Here is a 19,893-nt window from a genome sequence, read left to right on the forward strand (position 1 = left end):
TGTGGAGCTGCAGCATTGAACTGTTTTGCACTTCTTTGTTTTATCTGGATAGTTTGGGTGTGGCTCAAATGCAGCCCAGTGACACGTTATGGCTTTCTGGCCTGAGTTGACTGTCCCCCATATATTTTGTATATGAACTTGAGTGCCCTTCGCTACTGCATGATTGTCACGGGATAAGCAGGCGACAACAAAGTGAGGAAACGGGCGTCAATATATACGGATGTATGAGACAAATTGAAAGGAAAAGATGATGTTGAAAGGCTGTTTGCAATGATCGGCACTCACCCAATTTGCTGATAGACTCACTTTATTCTCGTGGTTTTGCCGCCGACACATATCAAATGATAAATGAAGGTATTATAAGTATGGGTACTTTTTTGTTGTCATTTTTTTTTTTTCAATCATTCAAATTTGGCCGCGTTGTTAACAACACTCCTCTGTGGTGTCTCACACTTTACAGGAACTTAAGTAGCTCTTTATTGTTCTGAAAGTGCATCATTTTCACTTCAGTTGATGCTTAAGATAACCAGAATGAATCACCGCGAACCTCACGAATTTGCAGTCGTCTTTTTGCATGAATGCAAACAGAACATTTGCTGTGCAAATAGCACTAAACACAACATGTAATGAAATCAACTTATTGTTGTACGCTGAGTACAATGACAATAAAGGGCATTCTGATTCTGATTCTGCTGACAGGTTTCCTTATTATATGAGCAACTACCAGGCTATAGTGCACCAGTAAATAGCAGTTATCAATCGAAATAGAAATAATTTCTGAATATTCATGCTCTATTCGACCTGGTAAATTAGTGATCTCAGCTATTTATGTGCTCCCCACAAGTTACGTTGTTTGGGGTCAGACCTGCTTTGATCCTTTTTCGGTTTGAGTAGATTGAGGTCTAATTGGTTTCTCGCCCCATAGGACCAGCGGTGAGTTGGTTGGAACTGTAATGAGAACATTTCTGATATATTATAGCCTGCTAGTGTAGAGTGGGTGTGACTTTAGGAAATGTTCGTCTATAAAGTATTTGAACACGCTAAAAAGTATCAATCAAGCCATAATATATTGTTTTTAATCTGTTTCAGCATTTTTTGAAAACTGCTCATCACATCTTTCTTTTAAAGTTGATAATAATAATAATAATAATAATGCCTTTATTAGTCCCACAATGGGGAAATTCGAGATTCGAACCCAGGCCTCCTGGGGAGACTGGGTCCGGAACGCGGCGCCTTAGACCACTCGGCCATCCTGGCAGCCTGGCAAGGAGTTTAACATTTTTCAGGATTCCACTAGATCATGCTAGACTAGATCTGTCACTGCTCTGACCAGCAGCTGAATCATTCTATAGGAAGCAGACAGTCCTTAAAGATGTGTTTTGTTGAGGCTCAATCATGTGATATTTTCACAAATCGGACCTTGGCACGGAAGAGAAAGGAGAGCAAACCACTTTTTGCTTCTAACTTCAAATTCTCATTTATCGGCATGTTATAAAGAGAAATCTTACTGTTTTGCTTGTAAATATTTAGTTTCTTTGCTTATCAAGAAAAGCCTTATATATTATTTTTTTTTTTTTTAAGTAGTATTCAGGGATTTCACAAACTCTCCACCTTTTTAACAGGCACACATTTTGCACTCCTGTTGCAGGCCATGTCAAATGTAATAGTTTTCTCATTGCTGTCCTGTAAAAAAAATTGTATGTCCGTTTTTTAAAATTTTTTTATACATTTTATTTTCACTTTGAATGAGGTTTCTGCACTGCGGCACTGTTGCCGACATGTTAGCACGATGGCCTCACAGTGCAGAGGTTGTGGGTGCGATTCTGACTCCTGCTTTCCTGTGTGGCGTTTGCATGTTTCCTCCGGGTACTCCGGTTTCCTCCCACGTTCCAAAAACATGCATGGCAGGTTGATTGGAGACTCTGAATTACCCCTAGGTATGAGTGTGTGCGCGGATGGTTGACTTTGTGTGCCCTGTGATTGGCCGGCAACCAGTTCAGGGTGTACTGCAGCCCGAAGACAGCTGGGATAGGCTCTAGCACCCTCGCCACCCTCGTGAGGAGAAGCAGTTCAGATAATGGATGGATGGGATTTCTGCGTTACAGACATCCCATTACGTAAACATTTTTAAAAATGACAAAAACAGACTGGTCAGCAACAATATGCTGTGAGCCGCTAAAAATGGATGGTTGCCACAAAACGTCCCTGGACTGTATAGCGTTGTAGTAAATTTTGTCTCAACAAAAGTCAATACTGGTTTTGGAATTTAGCCCCAAGACCACTAAATGCGGTTCCAAAACAAACTTGGTAGCTGTGATCTTGGATCAGTTGATACATTACTTGGGTAATTGAAAGACCTTCTCATGTTTAATGTGATTTCTTTGCTTCTCTGCTTTAGGTCGCTTTCCTTATCCTTGGAGTTGGCCTTCTTGACTTTTGTGGACAAGTTTGCTTCACACCATTGGAGGCGCTGTTATCCGACCTGTATCGAGATGGAGAGGACTGTAACCAAGCCTTTGCGATGTTCTCCTTCATGGTTAGCTTGGGAGGCTGTGTGGGATACTTGCTTCCTGCACTAGACTGGAGCCACAGCCTGCTCTCTGTTTACTTTGGAGGCCAGGACCAGTGCCTCTTCTTTCTCCTCATCCTCATCTTCATTCCCAGCATACTCATCACTATGAAAGTTTCTGAAGAACCCTCCAGTGCCACTATCGGCTCGCCTGGGGCCGCATCTTTGCTGGAGCCGGCAGCCGGGGCAATGGAAGCTGGCCGCTGTGGTGTGCCTCGCTCATGCTGCTACCTGCTTAAATGCAAGCTGAGGCTTCTCAAGTCTGGACCTCTGCTATGCTTGCTGAGAACATGTTGGTCCATGACCCCTGCCATTTACAGGAGCTACTGCCATGTACCAAGGGTGATGTGGCAGCTGTGTGTGGCTCAGCTCTGCAGCTGGATGGCTGTAATGTCCTTCATGCTCTTCTTCACAGTCTTTGTAGGCGAAGGCCTGTATGGCGGAGTTCCCAGTGCGGTACCAGGAAGTGTGCCCAGGCAAAGATACGATGAAGGTCAGATACAGTCAACTTTACGTTTTATGTCTTTTCTGGTGGCGCAAACACGATTGTGATCTAAAATTGACCATTGATGTAACGCCACCCTGTTTTGTTGTTTGCATTGTTTTTTTTTAACTAAATAGTTCATTGTAGTTTCGCTGATGCGTTTGCCACAGTTAACAATGAACAAATTTACATTTGGTTTCTAGTTTCTTCTCGCAAAGATGTTTTTCGTTCAACACAAGGAAATATGTTGCACGTCAATGTAATTAAAATGTACAGTGCCCTCCATAATTAAAAGCCTCAAAATCCATTCATTTTTTTAAATTACAGTGGCATATTCTCATACTGAAAATTGGGCCATGGCCATCTCAGTCCACAGAACTAGAGGAGATTATGGAGGGAAGGACCCACGTCACTGATAATTGAGAGAAATTGTGCAAATTGAAATGGTCAAAGATATCTTTTTCTGTACATTCCCATCTTGGGAAAATATAGGGTGCTGTTTTGTTGGGGGGAGGAAGAGGGTTGTACGAATTATCAACGTCAGAGCTGCTAAGAATTGTGGCACACATGATTTGATGTAATATCGTTTGTATATGGGATTTGCAAAATGCAATCATTTTTTTAAATTTTATTTTGTTCCTATATTATTGTGAAAAAAAATGAGTGAGCTAAAGAACACATCTTAACCAGGAGTGTCAATTCTGGAGGGGAGTTTGGCTGTTTATTAATTTGATTTAGTTCCTTTGTGTTCGAGTCCAGAGTTTGGTCATTTTCTGCCATGTCAAGTGGACTCTCCAGCTTTGATTTCTATACGTAATATGATCCGAAGTGATTATGTGCCCCATTGACGAACTTGGCACCGACACTGTTCAGTGTGCTACTGCCACTGCCACGAATGGTTTGGTTCAAACATGCAGCTGGTACATCTTATATGGATTTTGGCAAATTTGGGCCTTTTTGTGTAAACATTTACACACACAACAATATTCAATCTTACTGAAAATATCGCTATTGTGTCATTGGACAACTTTTTAAAAAAAATGGTAAAACACAAATGATGGTAACTGAAATATTTATTAGTTTCTAAGCTATATATATACTGATTCTTGTGCAAACTGTTCGGGTAGAAAAGTTTCTACAGGTCGTCCTTTTGACTTTAGTTTCTTTGTTTTTTTTTAAAGTTCGGATTCTCTGTTTGTCTTTTGGCATTAATAGTTGTGTGACCATCCAAGTGGGTCAGACTTGGAGGCATATTTCTTCCGTAAATATGGGTGGGTCCGCGTGTTCCCCTCAAATGCTCCCCAATGATTTATCTAAGGTTAATGTGAGGATCTTTGAAACTCTTTGAACGTCATCCATTCCCTTCCTCCTCCCTTCCTGTGAGTTTAAAAGGTTGACGTGTTCCTAAATAACCAATGTGCCATTCAAGACTCACACTTTCATCATCGGCATTTTAACAGCCGTAATATTCTCCCGGGTGACATCCGCGCGCACATCACTGCGTCAATGTCGCGCGCAGTTTACCTTCACACTCTTGCACACCCACATGTGTTGTTTTGAAAATGTGCTGCAGTTTCAGTCCAAGTCGGGGGGTGTCGCTACGGCTGATACTGGAGAGGACACCACGGGATGAAGTGTCCCCTACATGTTAGGGCCAAAAATCGCGACGTCAAACCAGTCAATCTACTGAGAACATTTACACAACACAGTTTAATCCTGAAAATGGCAGCGTAAAACAATGACACAACAATTGCTGTAATTGTACCTACCATCTGGATTCACATCACCTGCTCTAACTCAATTTATGTTCTTATTTCAGGTATCCGTATGGGAAGTCTGGGTTTGTTCCTGCAGTGTGCTACCTCAACCTTTTTCTCAATGATCATGAGTCGTATGGTTCGCTGTTTTGGGTCCCGCTGGGTTTACCTGAGCAGCATGGTGAGCTTCACAGTGTCTGCTTTGGTCATCTGTCTGTCTAAAAGTGTGGTCCTCGTCACAACCATGGCCGCCCTCACTGGCTATGCATACGCCGCACTGCAGACGTTGCCCTACACACTCACATGCCACTACCATAAGGAGAAGAAGGTAAGCACCCATTAAAATATTTTTTTTTTTTGTTAAAATATGTACATTAAAACTTGTCTCGTCCCACTTCAGGTATATATGCCAAAAAGGAAAACCAAAAACACACATCAAAATGGTTTTACGACTAATAAAGACTATTTTAGTCCAGCAGAAGAGGAGAGCTTACTAAATAACACCGCTGGCTCATCCTATGGAAATGCTTTCGTCAGCCAGGACATTTACTACGCTGCTCCCCTCACCCAAAACGGCTCTGCTCACAGCTCCAGTGGCCCCGAGCCAGAGGAGCTGGAGTCGGCATATGAAGACCGCGGCGTGGGCTTGGACTTTGCCATCTTAGACAGCACCTTCCTCCTCTCTCAGGTTATCCCCACCCTCCTCATGGGCACAATTGTTCAGTTCGCACAGTCAGTCACCACATACATTGCCTGCTCCGTAATCCTAGGCATTGTTGCCATCTATTTGGCCAATCACATTGTCTTTGACCAAAAGGACCTCAAAGGCTCTGACTCAGATGGAAAACCTATGAGAAAGGTTGTGGAATAATGATGAGAGGGGGATGGGGATTTCAGCGTTTCAGCAATGCACTATCGTAGTATCCCAAGAGGCCTTGCTCTATTTTTGTGCGTTTGCACCTTATCAAAAGTGTGCCATTGTGAGGCAGTGTAGAAAGGGTGAATCCAGTATGTCATCAGGGACGTGCTGCTCGCGTGAATAGCCCCAAATTCTGCCCATTTGACAAGAGTGTTTTCCTTTTTCCCTCAACAAACCATTTCCACTTTATTCAATTCTTGGTTATATACAGGGTATGAAAATAACAGTTTGTGCAGTACAAAAACGCAAAGTGACACCAAGTGTGCAAATGGTTGCCTTGCTCCTTCTCTCACCAGACATGCACTAAATGTTATATTTCACAAGGCCATGTGAGAAAAAGCAGCACGGTGATTGGAGGAATTATAATTACTATCTGCTCATGGGCCATTGAGCAGTCTGGTCATTTTGACGAATCAAACGCGTTTTACTTTTAAGTCAACCATGATGATATTTGATTTATTTTATGCCTGTATTCTTGACATTTCTGCTGTCTCGCTAGGAGCCAATGCATATACTGTACTGTAACGCTCTATCGATTTTTGTCACCCTGGTTTAATGTCAACTATGAAGGTTCAACATAACCCTTTCTCCGAAATGAAAATAGTGCCATGGAGTCACACTCTGGCTTACAAATGTGTCCACATCCTGCACTGTCTTTTGCATTTTAAGTGAATCAATTACAGGACCCCATATGCTGTATTATTAAATTAATAAGTGAAGAGAGCTATATGGTAGATTAAATCATATTCCTTTAGGAGTGTAGTAGTAGTAGTGCTTCAAGAGGCAGTTTCGTGGAACTGAACTGTGGATGGCCCCTGCTCGATCTCTAATCACGCCAAACATCTCAGGTTAGCATCAGAGTGCCCTCTTCTGTTCAATGCCACTAATATTCCCTGCTGCTCGTTCATGTTTTGACATTAGTCAGACAGTAAGTACGCCCTTTTGACAATCAACGACTCCCACATGGGTGTGAATGTGAATGGCACTCACATGTTTCACCCATTCCCAAAAGACCAAATCACTTATTGAGTAAAGTGAATACATGCATGACAGTAGGGACTGTGGAAGGGCAGCCTGGTTGTGCACTGTGCGTGTTTGCGCGCTGTTTGGTTTTGTGTTTGTTTGCGTGTATGCATCGATGCAGTTATGCTGAATAGTCCATTTGATGTAATCACCGGGCTGTTTTCATTTGTGCAAACGGTGTGGATAATGGATGAATGGATCTGTGTTTATTCTACATAGGCAGGTACACGCCGTCCTTCGATGCCTGAGATGTATCAAAAAAATATTTTCTTTTTTTTTTTTTGTTGAATATATAATAGTTCTGTCCCTCAAAGCAAACAAAAATATTATCTTGCAGTAGCACAATGGTTTAAAAAAAATGAAAAAAGTGCCTGTATTTTCTGCCTTTTGGATATGTATTTATTTATAAAGTTTTTATTGGGGGAATAATGTTTTTTAAGACATTGGCCTTTGGCATCTGCTGTAGGTGTGAAGATGAGGGCTATTTCTGTGGGAAAACATAAATTATTTGTGTAGTGATGTGCAACCATCCTCGGAGTCGTAACTTATTTTAACATGAAAACTTCGCCCAGTAGCATCTGATGTTTTCTTTTTCCACTCTTATTTGCCATGCTGTTGGATCTTCATTTATTTTGTTGCACTTCTTTTATTACCACTAGAAGTCTCTTATATTTTTAAAGTAAATAAATATATATATATTTTAATTCATAAATGGCTTAAGGTATTTTTAGGCCTCTATTTCAACCAACTGTCTTGTTGGATTTAAAAACCAGTGTTAAGTGCCAATTTCCGACTCTAAAATGATGATAAATGTCTTTTCATAACCATGTACAGCATGCTATAACTGATTGTTGTCATTGATGCATGCAGCCATGACAGAAAATTTAATTTGACATCCATCAGATTACTCTGTAATAAATGTGATCTCAAACAGCTTTTTATAAACAATAAAACATCAAATGGCTGACAAGTTTTCTTTTTTTTTTCTTTTCAAGCGTTGGAAGTGTGACGATAAATATGGCACATGTGACTATTTTACAGTATTTTGGACAAAGGTGCATTATAAAGCCACTGACGTTAATCAGTCCAATCCAGGAAATTTCAAACATTCTCGACTGTCATGTCAAGGGTGACCTTAACCCTTTTCAGTAAGCTCTATAGCAAAAACCACTCCCCCCCCAACCCCTCACTCTTTGAATTTAATTTTTTTGGGGGAGGGTATTTAATTTTTTTTTCTCCACATACAAAAAATATAATTTGAGAAAAATGCTACTAACCATTAAATACACATTTTCCATAAAAAAAGACCCTTAGTTGCTCTGACACTTGCTTATGCTGCTCTGTACTACAATGTGAGTAGGCCTATTTTTTTTTTCTTGGATTCGGAATGATATGCAGGACAAACACAGTACCTCAATATTAGAATTCAGAGTGAGTTGTTTATTGTGGGGGAAAAAAAGCAAAAAAGCACAAAATGAGTTCTTGCACTTGTTGTTGGTTGGTTCCGAAGTTTTGTGCCATCCTTGAATGGTCATTTTAATGCAAGGGAGCCCTTTCGCAGTGGGAAAAGAATATTAAAATGTGTTGTGTTTTTGTTTTGTTTTGTTTTTTTGCATAAAACCCTATTTTTTCTGGGTAAGGATAGTGCATATTTATATATATGCATTGTTCATGCTTTGAGAATTCTATTAATAAAAAATGAATTATATTACTAACACATATTTTGTCCATATTTGAAAGAGCATTTTTTGTCATACAAATGGTTCGAAGGTGTCTGGTCATATTGAGAAGCACCCATGGAAACATGATGGCCATTTCCAGCATTTAAGCTGCCCATTCCTGCTCTTTAGAATATGAATGAATGGTTAGGTGTGTCCCTAATGCTTTTGGGGACATTTGTGGAGAAGTATTCTGAATTGTATAAACTTTGTGGATTTCCCTATTACAAGTTACTAATTGGACCAAGGCCTGGGGCGCCTTGCAAATTGCTTTCCCTGAAGCTCTTGAGAAAACTGTCTTGGTGATGGTGCCATCCCTTGGAGATCCTGAGAACTGACTGTTTTGCGCAGCCCACCGCTGTGGCCTCACTGACACATGGCCATGCAGCTGCTGACATTATCTGTTACATGGAAAAGACGATAGGCTTTCGTGTCACCGGGAATGGCATGTGGACTATGTGTGCCATTCCATGTCAGGCCTCAGCTTTGCTCCATGCAGCTCTTACATATGTACCATGGGAAACATGCTGAGATCATAATGTGTTACTTTAGGACTTATACTGCAGTCGACAACTGGGTGGCGGGATTCAGAGTTTTTATGCAAATGGAGGACTTATACCTTTAAACTTCAGATGCTGTGTTTTCCCTACCTTTTATTGTGCTCTATTGTACATGGGTTTTTTTTAATTGCAAGGCACACAGTATGTGCAGAGGTTGATTGCCATCTAGTGGAAGAACAAATTCTGCTTGTCACTATATGTCATTGGAGTAGATTGATGAAACATTATACACATTTGTTGTGAATAAATGATTTTACCCAACTAAGAGAATTTAGCTCTCTCGGTTGGGAATCACTGATGTAGACCATGTCATCCATTGATTTGTTTGCTCAAGTTGTTGACGGGTGCAGAAGAAAAAGTGGCGCCGCAGGAGCCGTGTCATTGCTCTCCAGTGACAAGTGGGACTGTTTTTACACCTTCTTTCTAAATAAGGAAGCGGCCTGACAGACATATGACCACCGACCCAATTTGGGTGCTGCCCTGAGGGAGCGCTCAACTCCCCCCTCTTAGTGGGCCAATGACAAAACATTGAAGGCGCTTTCCTGCTGCCATCAGGGCCATCTCGGGCCTTGCATTGGGAGTCAGATCCAGGGAGGATGCGGATCCCCTGGCTCTCCTGAGAGGGGGCTCTCATCTGATTCCCTTCTTTCTTTTTCCCCCTCTTTTTTGGTGCATGGCGGATTATTTCTTGCAACTCTTGTTTTTGGTCGAGGAGCAGGAGAGAGAGCAAGTGCGTGCGTGAGGGGGGGAGAGAGAGAGGCGTGGAGGTAGGAGCTGCAAAACATGGTAATCACCAGCAGCAGCACCAGCACCATCACCTCCAGCGTCTCCTCTCCTCCTCTGCACCGGGGCTTGCGTTTCATGCCCTGCACAGCTCCAGAAATAACCCTCAGCCAGCATGCCGAAGGGAGAAAAACAAGAAGAGCGGTATTTTTAGGCTCATTAATTTGGACCACGTGGTCTGAAGGTAAACCGGATGGCCGGAGCTCACAGGCTCCTCGTCAGTATGTCCTGCGAGGCCGGCACGCCGCACTGGACGCTGACCGCGGCGGTTCTCCTGAGCCTCCTGCTGGGCATCGTGTCGGCGTACCCGCTCCCGAGCGGCCGGACGAATGGCACCTTGCTGTTGGAGAAGCACTGGGAGACGCTCTTCTCTCGCTCCGTGCTCGGGATCTCCGGGGAGAAGCCGGAGCTCAACTGGGAGAGTGACTACCTGCTGGGCATCAAGAGAGTGCGGAGGCTCTACTGCAACGTGGGCATCGGCTTCCACCTCCAGATCCTCCCCGACGGCATGATCAATGGTGTCCACCACGAGAACCAGTACAGTGAGTTCTTCCGTGTCATTTGCATGATCGTGTGTCATCTCAGTTGGGGCGCAAAGACAATTCTATTAAAAAACAAACAGCATCTAGCGATCGCCCCCCACTCCCCTCCCCTCCTTTCCCTTCCCCTCCCTTGCTCTTCCTCCCCACCTCCCCGAGCATGACATGAATGTATGGACGGTTTTAGACACAACTTATTTTTACGCTGCGGGCCAGCTAGGGCGGGCCGGTGTCCGTGGAGCCCAGCACGACCACGCAATATGGCGCAATCCCGCCACACACACGCACACACACGCACACACACGAACCAAATAAATAAATAAATGAACGTGCTTGCATGTGATCGGATGTGAAGGATGCGGAACAAAGAGTCGTCACTCTGCAAGGTTACACCCATAAGCGCAGAGAAGGGGGCACAATGCATGCGAAATCCTAATCACAATTATATTTAAAGGGAAAAAAAGAACGCCTGAAATTATTTATGATTTCAGGTCTCATTGAGATCTCCACGGTGGAGAGAGGAGTGGTGAGCCTGTATGGAGTCAAGAGTGACTTGTATGTCGCCATGAACAGACGAGGGAGGTTATATGGGACGGTAGGTATGCACCCCCGTTTTATTTCCACCGAAATAACGTGTAAATGGTTCTACAAGGGCTGGTGATAAATGTGCGTGAGTCAATAAGATTGACACATTAGCGAATATTTGACAGCAAGAACTTTTCTATTGGGCCCACTTACTAAACTGTACATTGCATCTGTGCCCAGTTGCCTCCTAATAATTTTAGTTTATAATGACAAAGCACAAACTCGGTGTCAAGTTCAGGCCACGTGCATGCAAATTGCAGTCTAAAAATAATATAAAACTGCAATCTAATTAATAATCTTAACATTCTGGAGCTGTCCCGTCTGACGTTTGACCAGATTACAAGACAGGTCCGGCCAATCATACAAAACGACAATTTAGAGTATTTCATGAACCAAGCACAGCGACAAAATGCGCACCTGAAGGCCAGAGCTGAGTTTCGAACCCCTAACCTCCGAACTTTATTGCTAGGAGTGTCCTTAAAACAACCTGCAGCTTTGTTCTACCTTTGAGTATTTCAATTATTGTAGTTTTGAAGGCCATCTGTCCAAAGTGATTTAGGGTTTATTAGTCAGTATTTATTTTCTAGACAGCTGATGAGCACCTACAAAACTATTAACAGCAATATTTTATAGGTGTCACGCCATTACTATGTGCTATAATTACAGTTTTATAAGTGGGTCCCATAAAGACGCAGTTCACGAGTTGGTCGCTAACTGACCGCTTTAAACATAACTTGGTCATCATTTGCAGCAGTGCAACCCCTTTATTGCAAAATTTCTTGGACGCCTACATTTATGGATTAAAAAAAACCCAGAAATGGCTTTTTGTGTCCTTAAATGTAGGTTTGACATGCTAATCTAAAACTGTTTACTTTTTTCCTAGCACAGCAGGTTTTTGAGATTTTCTTTTGGTTTAAATTTGGCCTCTCAGAGATTGCGCAATACAGATTTTATCATGTGCTGTAATTTGTAGCTATGACGTTTCAGAAAAAAATCCTGTTGCTAAGCCAGTATGGATGGATTGTTATTATTATTACCATTAATATAAAAAGCTGATGTGTTGAAGAAGTGAAAAAACGAAGGTTTATTCAGAATATGTGCAAAAAATAATCTAGAGACGTTTACTTGCTTCTGTGATTTAAATTATTTTTTTTTTTTAAATTGTTGACCCGTTTAATGAAAATAGAACTAACCCTCATTACCTGTGCCTAATGTAATATGATTTCAATTTTCTTCACAATTCACTCAGGTGTGAAAAACTTTAATCACTGTTAAAAGTAAAACATAGAAACCAATTTACTTACTACTTCTTCCACTGCATATTGTTTTTATATTTAGTCTTTTAGTACCAATTGTTTTGGCTGCTTCTATTTAGGAGTGCCACCAAAAAGGCACACACAAAAAAAATAAACAAATGCCCAGATTGAGATGTGGTATGCAGAGGTCGTGGTTATCCCCCCCCCCCCTAAAATTTATGCATCTTTTCCTGGAATGTTTTGGTTGAGGTCAGTCCGGTGGACGTGTGGTTTTCACGTCAGCCTCACACTTCTGAGGTTTTGGGGTTGAACTCTGCTCTGGCCTTCCTGTGTTGAGTTCTTGTCGTGCTTGCATGGGATTACTCTGGCTTCTTCCCGCATTCCAAAAACACGCATGTTGGGTTCACTGAAGATTCAAAATTGTCCATAGGTGACAATGAAGAGTTGCATAGCACCTTATTGTGCCGGTGAGCGAGAGTATTTCTTGAACAGAATAGTGTGATGGTTGCACAATATAGCCAACACTTAACCTGACGCCTTTTGTGTTCTTTTGACATACCGTTCGGACATGGTCAAAGGTACTTGACTTGAGTTGGAGAGATTTGTGAGCATGTCGGCAGTAACCTTGATGTCATTGGCGCTGAGATGACAATGACATATGTTCCCGTTAGTGGCGGCCGCTTGGCTTGTGGGCTGACATCCTTGACAGGCAGAATGTATCTCCTCTCGAGTGATGAAGTGTTAGCTTGCCACTGTGCTGATGATCCGATAAGAGATTGAATTTAGCCACATGGGTTTTGATGGAGGCAGCCGGCTTGCTCGCCTGCTGTTTATTCGCCATGTTGACTCGTCAGCGCTGCGGAACTTCCACCGCATGAATTGTGGCTGATTTATTTATTTATTTTTTAACTACTATGGAAATATTCTTGTTTACTTTGGAGCATACATTTCCTTTGCAATTTTTTTCGATTTAATGAAAAGTCTGTGGCCACTTGACTTGATGTCATAAATTGAGATTGTCTTGAAAGTTGTTCAGTGAATCAGCCCAGCAAGTGTGGTTGAGCCAGGACCGGAATTATATTCTGCCTCTAAGTGTCTAAGTAGCACAAAAAAATGACCAAATTAAGGCAAATTAAACATTTATTTATGACAATATTAGCACTTGTTCAATAGTTCAACACATTTGCGTCTCTTTGAATTTCACAACTGGCTATCATACTCTGGGAAAATGTTAGTCATTTATTTCCATTACCTTTTGTGTGAAAATGGACCACTTTTTTCATAGTTCCAACTGTGCCAGCGCGTTAGTTTATGACTAAAACAGGAAGTGTGTTGTCGTTCAAGCTTAGTAGGAATTCCTACAAAAAAAAAAAGAAGTCCTGCACTGGAGTAACTAATGGTATTGTGGTTCACTTGCATTTCTGTAAGCTGTGTGCCTTCATTTTCCACTTGGTGACAAATTTCTCATTTTGATTGTGAAAGCTTGTCTGTCTGTCTATGAGCCCCGCGAATGACTGGTGACCAGTCCTGGGTGTATTTTGCATTTCATGTCAACTCCGCAACATGGCATTTTTACCTGCCTCGTGTGTTGCTGCTGCGATTTGTAGTAAATGTAAAGGAATGGCCTTGATTGTGAAGTCACACATCAACCTAAATGTCTGTTTTTATGTTGAGTCGCTTGGCTGACTTCGGGTGTATGAACATTGACTAAAGACAAATGGCTGGGACAGCGCTTTTTATTTATTGTGGGGCTGGACGGATGCTTCTGTTGTGACCCCAAATGTAAAAAGACCAAATACATTTACTGAACAAAAGTAAAAACATTGGCAAAGAGCCATGTGCAAAAAATTTTTGTATATTGCCGGTTTACTTTGCAAGCTGCTTCCTTGGACTCGGGATATTCTGCTTACGCTGAGGTGTGTGACGAAACAATTCCATTATAAAAATGGAAAATGTGAAACGATTTGCTTTTATTTGGATTTGCACTAGAATGTAATGTCTTCTTGCTCATCCCTCCTCCGTTGTGTAATCCTAACACGATAACCACAGGCAAAAAATATTTGATTGAATCAATAACGCTTCCTCTGATGCTTTCACCTTAATATCTACCACAAGAACCGGCATTTAGATGGCTTTCAAAATTTGATGTGTTATTTCTCTGCATTTGTAGATTGATGATGCTCCTGGCCTCTTGACTTTTAATTCTGTATATATTTCACTCCCATGGTGCATTTTGATGGTATTAAGCAATCTAAAAATAGTTGTGAGTCGTAACTCCTTTAACGACGGCCTGATAGTCAAGTTGATGGCACTAATTAATTGTGCTTGGGACAGCGCTGCCAGGTTTCCATAGCAACCAGCGGCTGCATTAATAAACGCTGCTGGTTACGATCTATTAAAAAAAAAAAAACTAAAAAAATCTTATAGAGTAGATGAGGCATTCCGTCTGATTCAAAATATTAATGAGTCTGAGGATGTTGGCTGGAGACACAGCGAGTGAGAGAAAAAATGCCAAAAGGAATCTTGAAATCGTCACGTCATTGTGGCCAGTTTTGATTTTAATATACAGGTAATAAAAACCCCAAATTCACCTTGTCAAAAAATTAGAATGTTACGTCATAAACAATCCAACATATTTTAAAATCTATGAATGAGGTCGCAATAGAGCTTGTGAAAATAATTTTGCCACGTGTGTCTTCTCCAGACAGTCTTCCATGACGAGTGCAAGTTCCGAGAGCGGATGCTCCCCAACAACTACAACGCCTACGAGTCGCTGGCGTACAGAGGCTCCTTCGTGGCGCTCAGCAAGCACGGCCGCGTCAAGCGGGGCAACAAGGCCACCACTGCCATGACTGTGACGCACTTCCTACCCCGAATATGACCTCCCCCGAGCAAAGACTGGCAATAACACTCTTATTTGCACATGTGGATTCTTTCCCAGGTAACTTCAATACCCGATCCATACTGTCCATCCATAGAAGCCCACCACGGACTGTCATAGAGAGAATATCCAATAGTATTTATTCAGCCTTTATATGTATATTTGGGTAGCTTACTTTGTATTAAAAATGATGAGATGCCTTTCTTTGCTGCTTTTTGGGGATTTCTACCAATTTGTGTTGGAGAGAAAGAGAGAGAGGCTTTAGTGGTCTCTTCATTCTACTGTACGGGTGCTCGTTGAAGTCGGTGGCGCGCTTGCCCTGTCATATGATCATTGTATTACCTCAAAGCACCCAGAATTCAGAAAAATATACATGCATGGAACTTCTACTGAGGAAAACAAATTGCCTGTGAACATGTTTTTGTTGTGCAACATCTCGGTTTGTTGGATATTGTCTCTTGACAGGGCAACTTGAGCACTTGCAAATATGGCGGTGGTTGTTCTTGCTTTGTCATGAGGTAGCGGTGCCTTGAATTCCGATTGCGGCCCCACAACCCTTACCCACCTCTTCCTTCCCTTTGCATGCAAGTAATGCCGGTGCTTAAGTCAGAAATAGGAATGAAAGACAAGTCATCACTCCACAAGTCAGACGCGCCACCGCTGGACTTGAGCTCCATTCCAGCAGGGCCACATGATGTTCCCTCCGGGAATTTGATAAAGGAAGTGAATTGTGACTGTGCGCTGCACATGACGCAGCCGAGCCTTTTTGTTCACACCAAAAAATTTGAATGCAAGCACTCGGGCCCCGGAGGGAGCTTTGACAATCCTGAAATTTGGTTAGCAAAAGTGTTTGTGGACATGCTATTGTCATCCAAGTATGAACGGAAAATTTTTCTCACTTTGGTTCTACGTATTCGGGTGCCGTCTGACATTAAGACAAAACGTGACAAAGGGATCTCTTTCGGTTTGGCGTTTGAAGGCCTTTATGCAGGAAATAGTGTGGATGCTACTGTTGATGAGTCAGTTCACTGTCAATGAGGGTCCGCTTTGAGGGACTTCAGGATTCTACACTTCAGGTACGCCAGTCTCTCCCATTTAGATTTACATTTGTCATTATTATGGATGAAATATGAATATTTATGCAAGTTGGTCAGTGACTTTGTAGCATACTTTACTTGAATGCAACATTTTGACATACTGTAATGTGGCGATGGGCCGGGGCAAAGGCCACGACAGCGGTGATGCTCAGAGTTGGGCTTTTAAGGGCCTCTGCACGTGGCCGCCGTTGTTGATTGAACAATGTGAGTAATGTGGACGAACGCTGCGGGCCCCACCCACCCAAGCCACTTGTGTACTAAGGCTATAGGTGCTGACGTCTCGGTCTCGGTCTCGGGTTACTGACGTTTAGTTGTTTTCTTGTTGCGACCTTGTTCTATGAGGCAATGAGATGAGGATGTCATGACTCATCAAGACCGTTTTGAAATGCGCTACAATTAATGTTAGGTTTGATGTACAGTGGAACCTCTGAAGTACTATAAAGTTAAAAAGTATAGTATATATATATATATATATATATATATATATGGGACAGAGCTCAAATTTCATAAATGTGTTTTTTTAAAAAATATTTTTCTGATGTGGATTCCAATTGCCACCGAACAGACAAGGAAAAGCTGCGTGGAACAATAAGGCCCCAAAAAAAGTTACTAATGCTGTATTTCCACAAATAGTGGCCTCCACTAGAATATACGCTGTTTCTTAATTAATCACATTTAATGCCCCTCCTCAAATAGGCATCTTGGTTAAAAGGTGTAAATTAGTCCAGACACGATTGTTTACATTCAGCATTAACGCTTAAACTGATTTAGACTTGGTTGCAAAGTCTGTTGCGAACTGCAACACTTGTTACATGTTAACAGCTCAACAGTTGTTGTTTTTTTGTTTAAATGCGACTGACCTCCCACATAACGATGGTTTTATAATACACTTTCATGGAAAATTAAATGTTTTCCAATTGTTTGAGTAATCGATATAACATATTCTCAACACATTTGACTGTGACAGCCCTAATAACGTTCTCGCCCCCAATTGATTTTCCTCTGGAGAATCAAAGAGGCCGTGGCTCGGCCTAATTTGGTGTTGAGTGTGCGCACACACGCACATAATAATTTGCAATCCTAAATATTGAACAGGCTAACCGTCGATAAATCCTGACTTGACCATGTCTGGAGCATATCGGGGAGGAAAATTCACTATTAGCACACCACAGAATCATCGGGCAGAATAATCTTTAGCGACATCAGATCATTGAGCCTTTCCTGACTTTACTCAGAAAGGAGGGTATAAATGCTCAAATTCAGGCCACGTATCGGTGTTAAGATGAAGGAAAGTGTGGAGTCTTAATAAACAAGTTCCTTGTCCAGTATTACTGATGATCTTGCCTTTTGTATGGACAAGGATTTTCTGTAGATTTGTTTTTGTCGGTTCTGTGCTCACTCCAGGTTATGTTCCAAAGAAGCACATACATTTAGATTAGTTCCATGCAGTCTACCTCTTTTGAGCTTGCTTACTTTTTTTTTTGTCATTCCTCTGCATTTTCGCCATGATATTCATTTTCTTTTCATTTGATATATTCAACTTATTTACGAATAATACAATCATTAATGAACCTCTTACTCATATTAGATGCCTATTCCTCTATGGCAAACGCCAGGGCTGTTTGTTTCATTCACTCATTCCATCAATTTATGAGGATTTTTTATTGACAGTCGATTTATTTATTTATTTATTTATTTCAATACAGTATTTTTCAAAATATTTGAATTTTTTTTTGGTTTTGATTTTCGGGTGGGATTGGCTGGGGTCGACTGTAGTGGACTATATAGTTTACTCATCATGTCAAATGAAAACTACAGTAATCCCTCGTTTTTCGCGGTTAATGGAGACCGAAACCCCCTGCAAAAATTTAAAAAATGCAAAATAGATTGACTTTTTGTATGAATTTTAATTTTTTAATTTGATTTGGGAGAAAGGGGAGATTTACACCTGTACTACGCCGTTGTAACCCCACCAACATGGTTCCCAAACTTCTACTTACGCAACAAATTTAACTTTAAAAATGCTAAATGAAGAAAAAATACTAAGAAGCAAACTGTGAGAGGTGATCTATAAGGCATCGTTCGTTCGTTCCGTTGAAATTGTCCGCTGCCAGAACGTTGGCTAATAATTACATTGAAGTTGTCATTTTTATGCTAAAATTGGCTTATTTTAACTTGAATTCGGCGGTGCGTTTTAGCCAAAGATACAATCCTGGTGGATTAATGCACTTTTAAAACTATGAAGAAGGCGCTCTGTCGCCAGAAGAAGTCATGGCTTAACTTTCACTTTGCACAATAACATCAACTAGTTAAAGTAAGCCTGTGGATGGCTGAGCGCGCTCCGCTCACAGCTGCCAGACGTTCGTTTATTAACGTGGATAAGACCGGCACGATACAACAAGAGTAGTTTCTGACTGAGGGTGCAATGATGCGCAGCCAATATGTATTTTTTTCTTTGAATATTTCGGAAAATCACTGAAGCCGCTAAAATGTGAAGCGCGAAGTGGCGAGGGAACACTGTAGTTCTAAAACTCTACTCAGGGTGTCCATTAATTATGTGGACTGACGTGTACGCTGACAGAGGACTTTCCGCGATAAATATTGAATGAGCAAGTTTTAAAAACATTGTTTTAAACTGTATTTTGAAAATTTTGCAAAAGTTTGCTATGTTTAAATTAAATATTTTCATGCCACCTCATGAATTTATCTGAAAATCAAAATAATACCCTGGATCTTTTTTCAGTGTCGGAGCAGTTGCATCACGGGATATATATAGCTTATGTTCACCTCTTTTCACGATGCATTGTGGGATACACTGAAGGCACAAACTGTCGTCAGCAGACATTTGAACAGCACTAGTGGATCGGGTGTGTTTCCTAACACAACCTTGTTGTCGCTACATGAGGAAATGCGATGTTGTGTTCTTGAAAAAGAATAACGTGTAAATCAGGCATTTTTATGCAAGGCAATGGCATGCTCAGTCATTTCATTTGTTTTGTAAATATTTACCGTTAAGACTGGTCAACTGATTTTGACACTTCTAAGACAGTTTAGAATGTTAAAACATTATCTGTACAGGCTGCCAGGATGGCCGAGTGGTCTAAGGCGCCGCATTCAGGACCCAGTCTCCCCAGGAGACCTGGGTTCGAATCTCGAATTTCCCCATTGTGGGACTAATAAAGGGAATATTATTATTATTATTAATTATGGTCTGATTTTCTTCTTTATTTTTTTTTTTCTGAAATCAGCCAAAACTGGAGCTTGTCGGGAATTTTGTTAAACTTCAGGGGTTCTACTGTACTACTCAATTCATTTGAAATGTTTTGCAATTTTCTGCATGTAGCAAAGTACCACTAAGGCTAGCTTGGTGGAGTATTTTTTTTCATTCTTATTATTTTTTTAATATAGAAATGTTGTTACCGTTTACCTCATACACTCTTAACTGTAACGTGCTGTGGGCGGTGCATTTGGGGGCCCCACAGGCTTCCGATCATGTTTAGTAACTGAGATGAGTGCGTGGCACCTGGATGGCGAGTGCGGCCATGCCAGCGCATGCACGAGTTGTTGGTTTGCAGCCACAGTGACAGTAGAGGCCATATCAATTGACCTTGAGTCAGGAATAACAGGACATCGTGAGCCCGAAAAGGGTCGGTGGGGGTGGGGTGCACAAGTGTAAGTGGGATGCACTGTAAGTAGCAAAAAGAATCAAATGCTTCCAGAAG

At 41.5% G+C, this 19,893-nt stretch overlaps 2 protein-coding genes across 3 annotated transcripts in view; both read left to right on the top strand.

Annotated features, from left to right (window-relative positions):
* Positions 1 to 8,398, top strand: part of LOC148335293 (solute carrier family 45 member 3) — a 32,911-nt gene extending 24,513 nt beyond the window's left edge. For both annotated transcript variants that reach the window (XM_088299592.1, XM_088299591.1), the window contains exons 4-6: positions 2,399 to 3,062; positions 4,873 to 5,138; positions 5,211 to 8,398. In XM_088299592.1, coding sequence (XP_088155718.1) covers positions 2,399 to 3,062; positions 4,873 to 5,138; positions 5,211 to 5,681 — 1,401 coding nt within the window. In that variant the 3' untranslated portion in view covers positions 5,682 to 8,398. The remainder of the gene's footprint in view (positions 1 to 2,398; positions 3,063 to 4,872; positions 5,139 to 5,210) is intronic.
* A 1,414-nt stretch (positions 8,399 to 9,812) lies between these two features.
* LOC148335294 (fibroblast growth factor 6-like) lies at positions 9,813 to 16,507 on the top strand. The gene is made up of 3 exons (XM_088298658.1): positions 9,813 to 10,355; positions 10,844 to 10,947; positions 14,898 to 16,507. The coding sequence occupies exons 1-3, from the start codon at positions 10,007 to 10,009 to the stop codon at positions 15,072 to 15,074; spliced, it is 630 nt and encodes a 209-aa protein (XP_088154784.1). The 5' UTR covers positions 9,813 to 10,006; the 3' UTR covers positions 15,075 to 16,507.
* The last annotated feature ends 3,386 nt before the right edge of the window (positions 16,508 to 19,893 follow it).

The sequence above is a fragment of the Idiotropiscis lumnitzeri genome, chromosome 6 (genome assembly GCF_059441095.1).
Source record: "Idiotropiscis lumnitzeri isolate Australia: NSW breed Sydney's pygmy pipehorse chromosome 6, RoL_Ilum_1.0, whole genome shotgun sequence".
NCBI lineage: Eukaryota > Metazoa > Chordata > Actinopteri > Syngnathiformes > Syngnathidae > Idiotropiscis > Idiotropiscis lumnitzeri.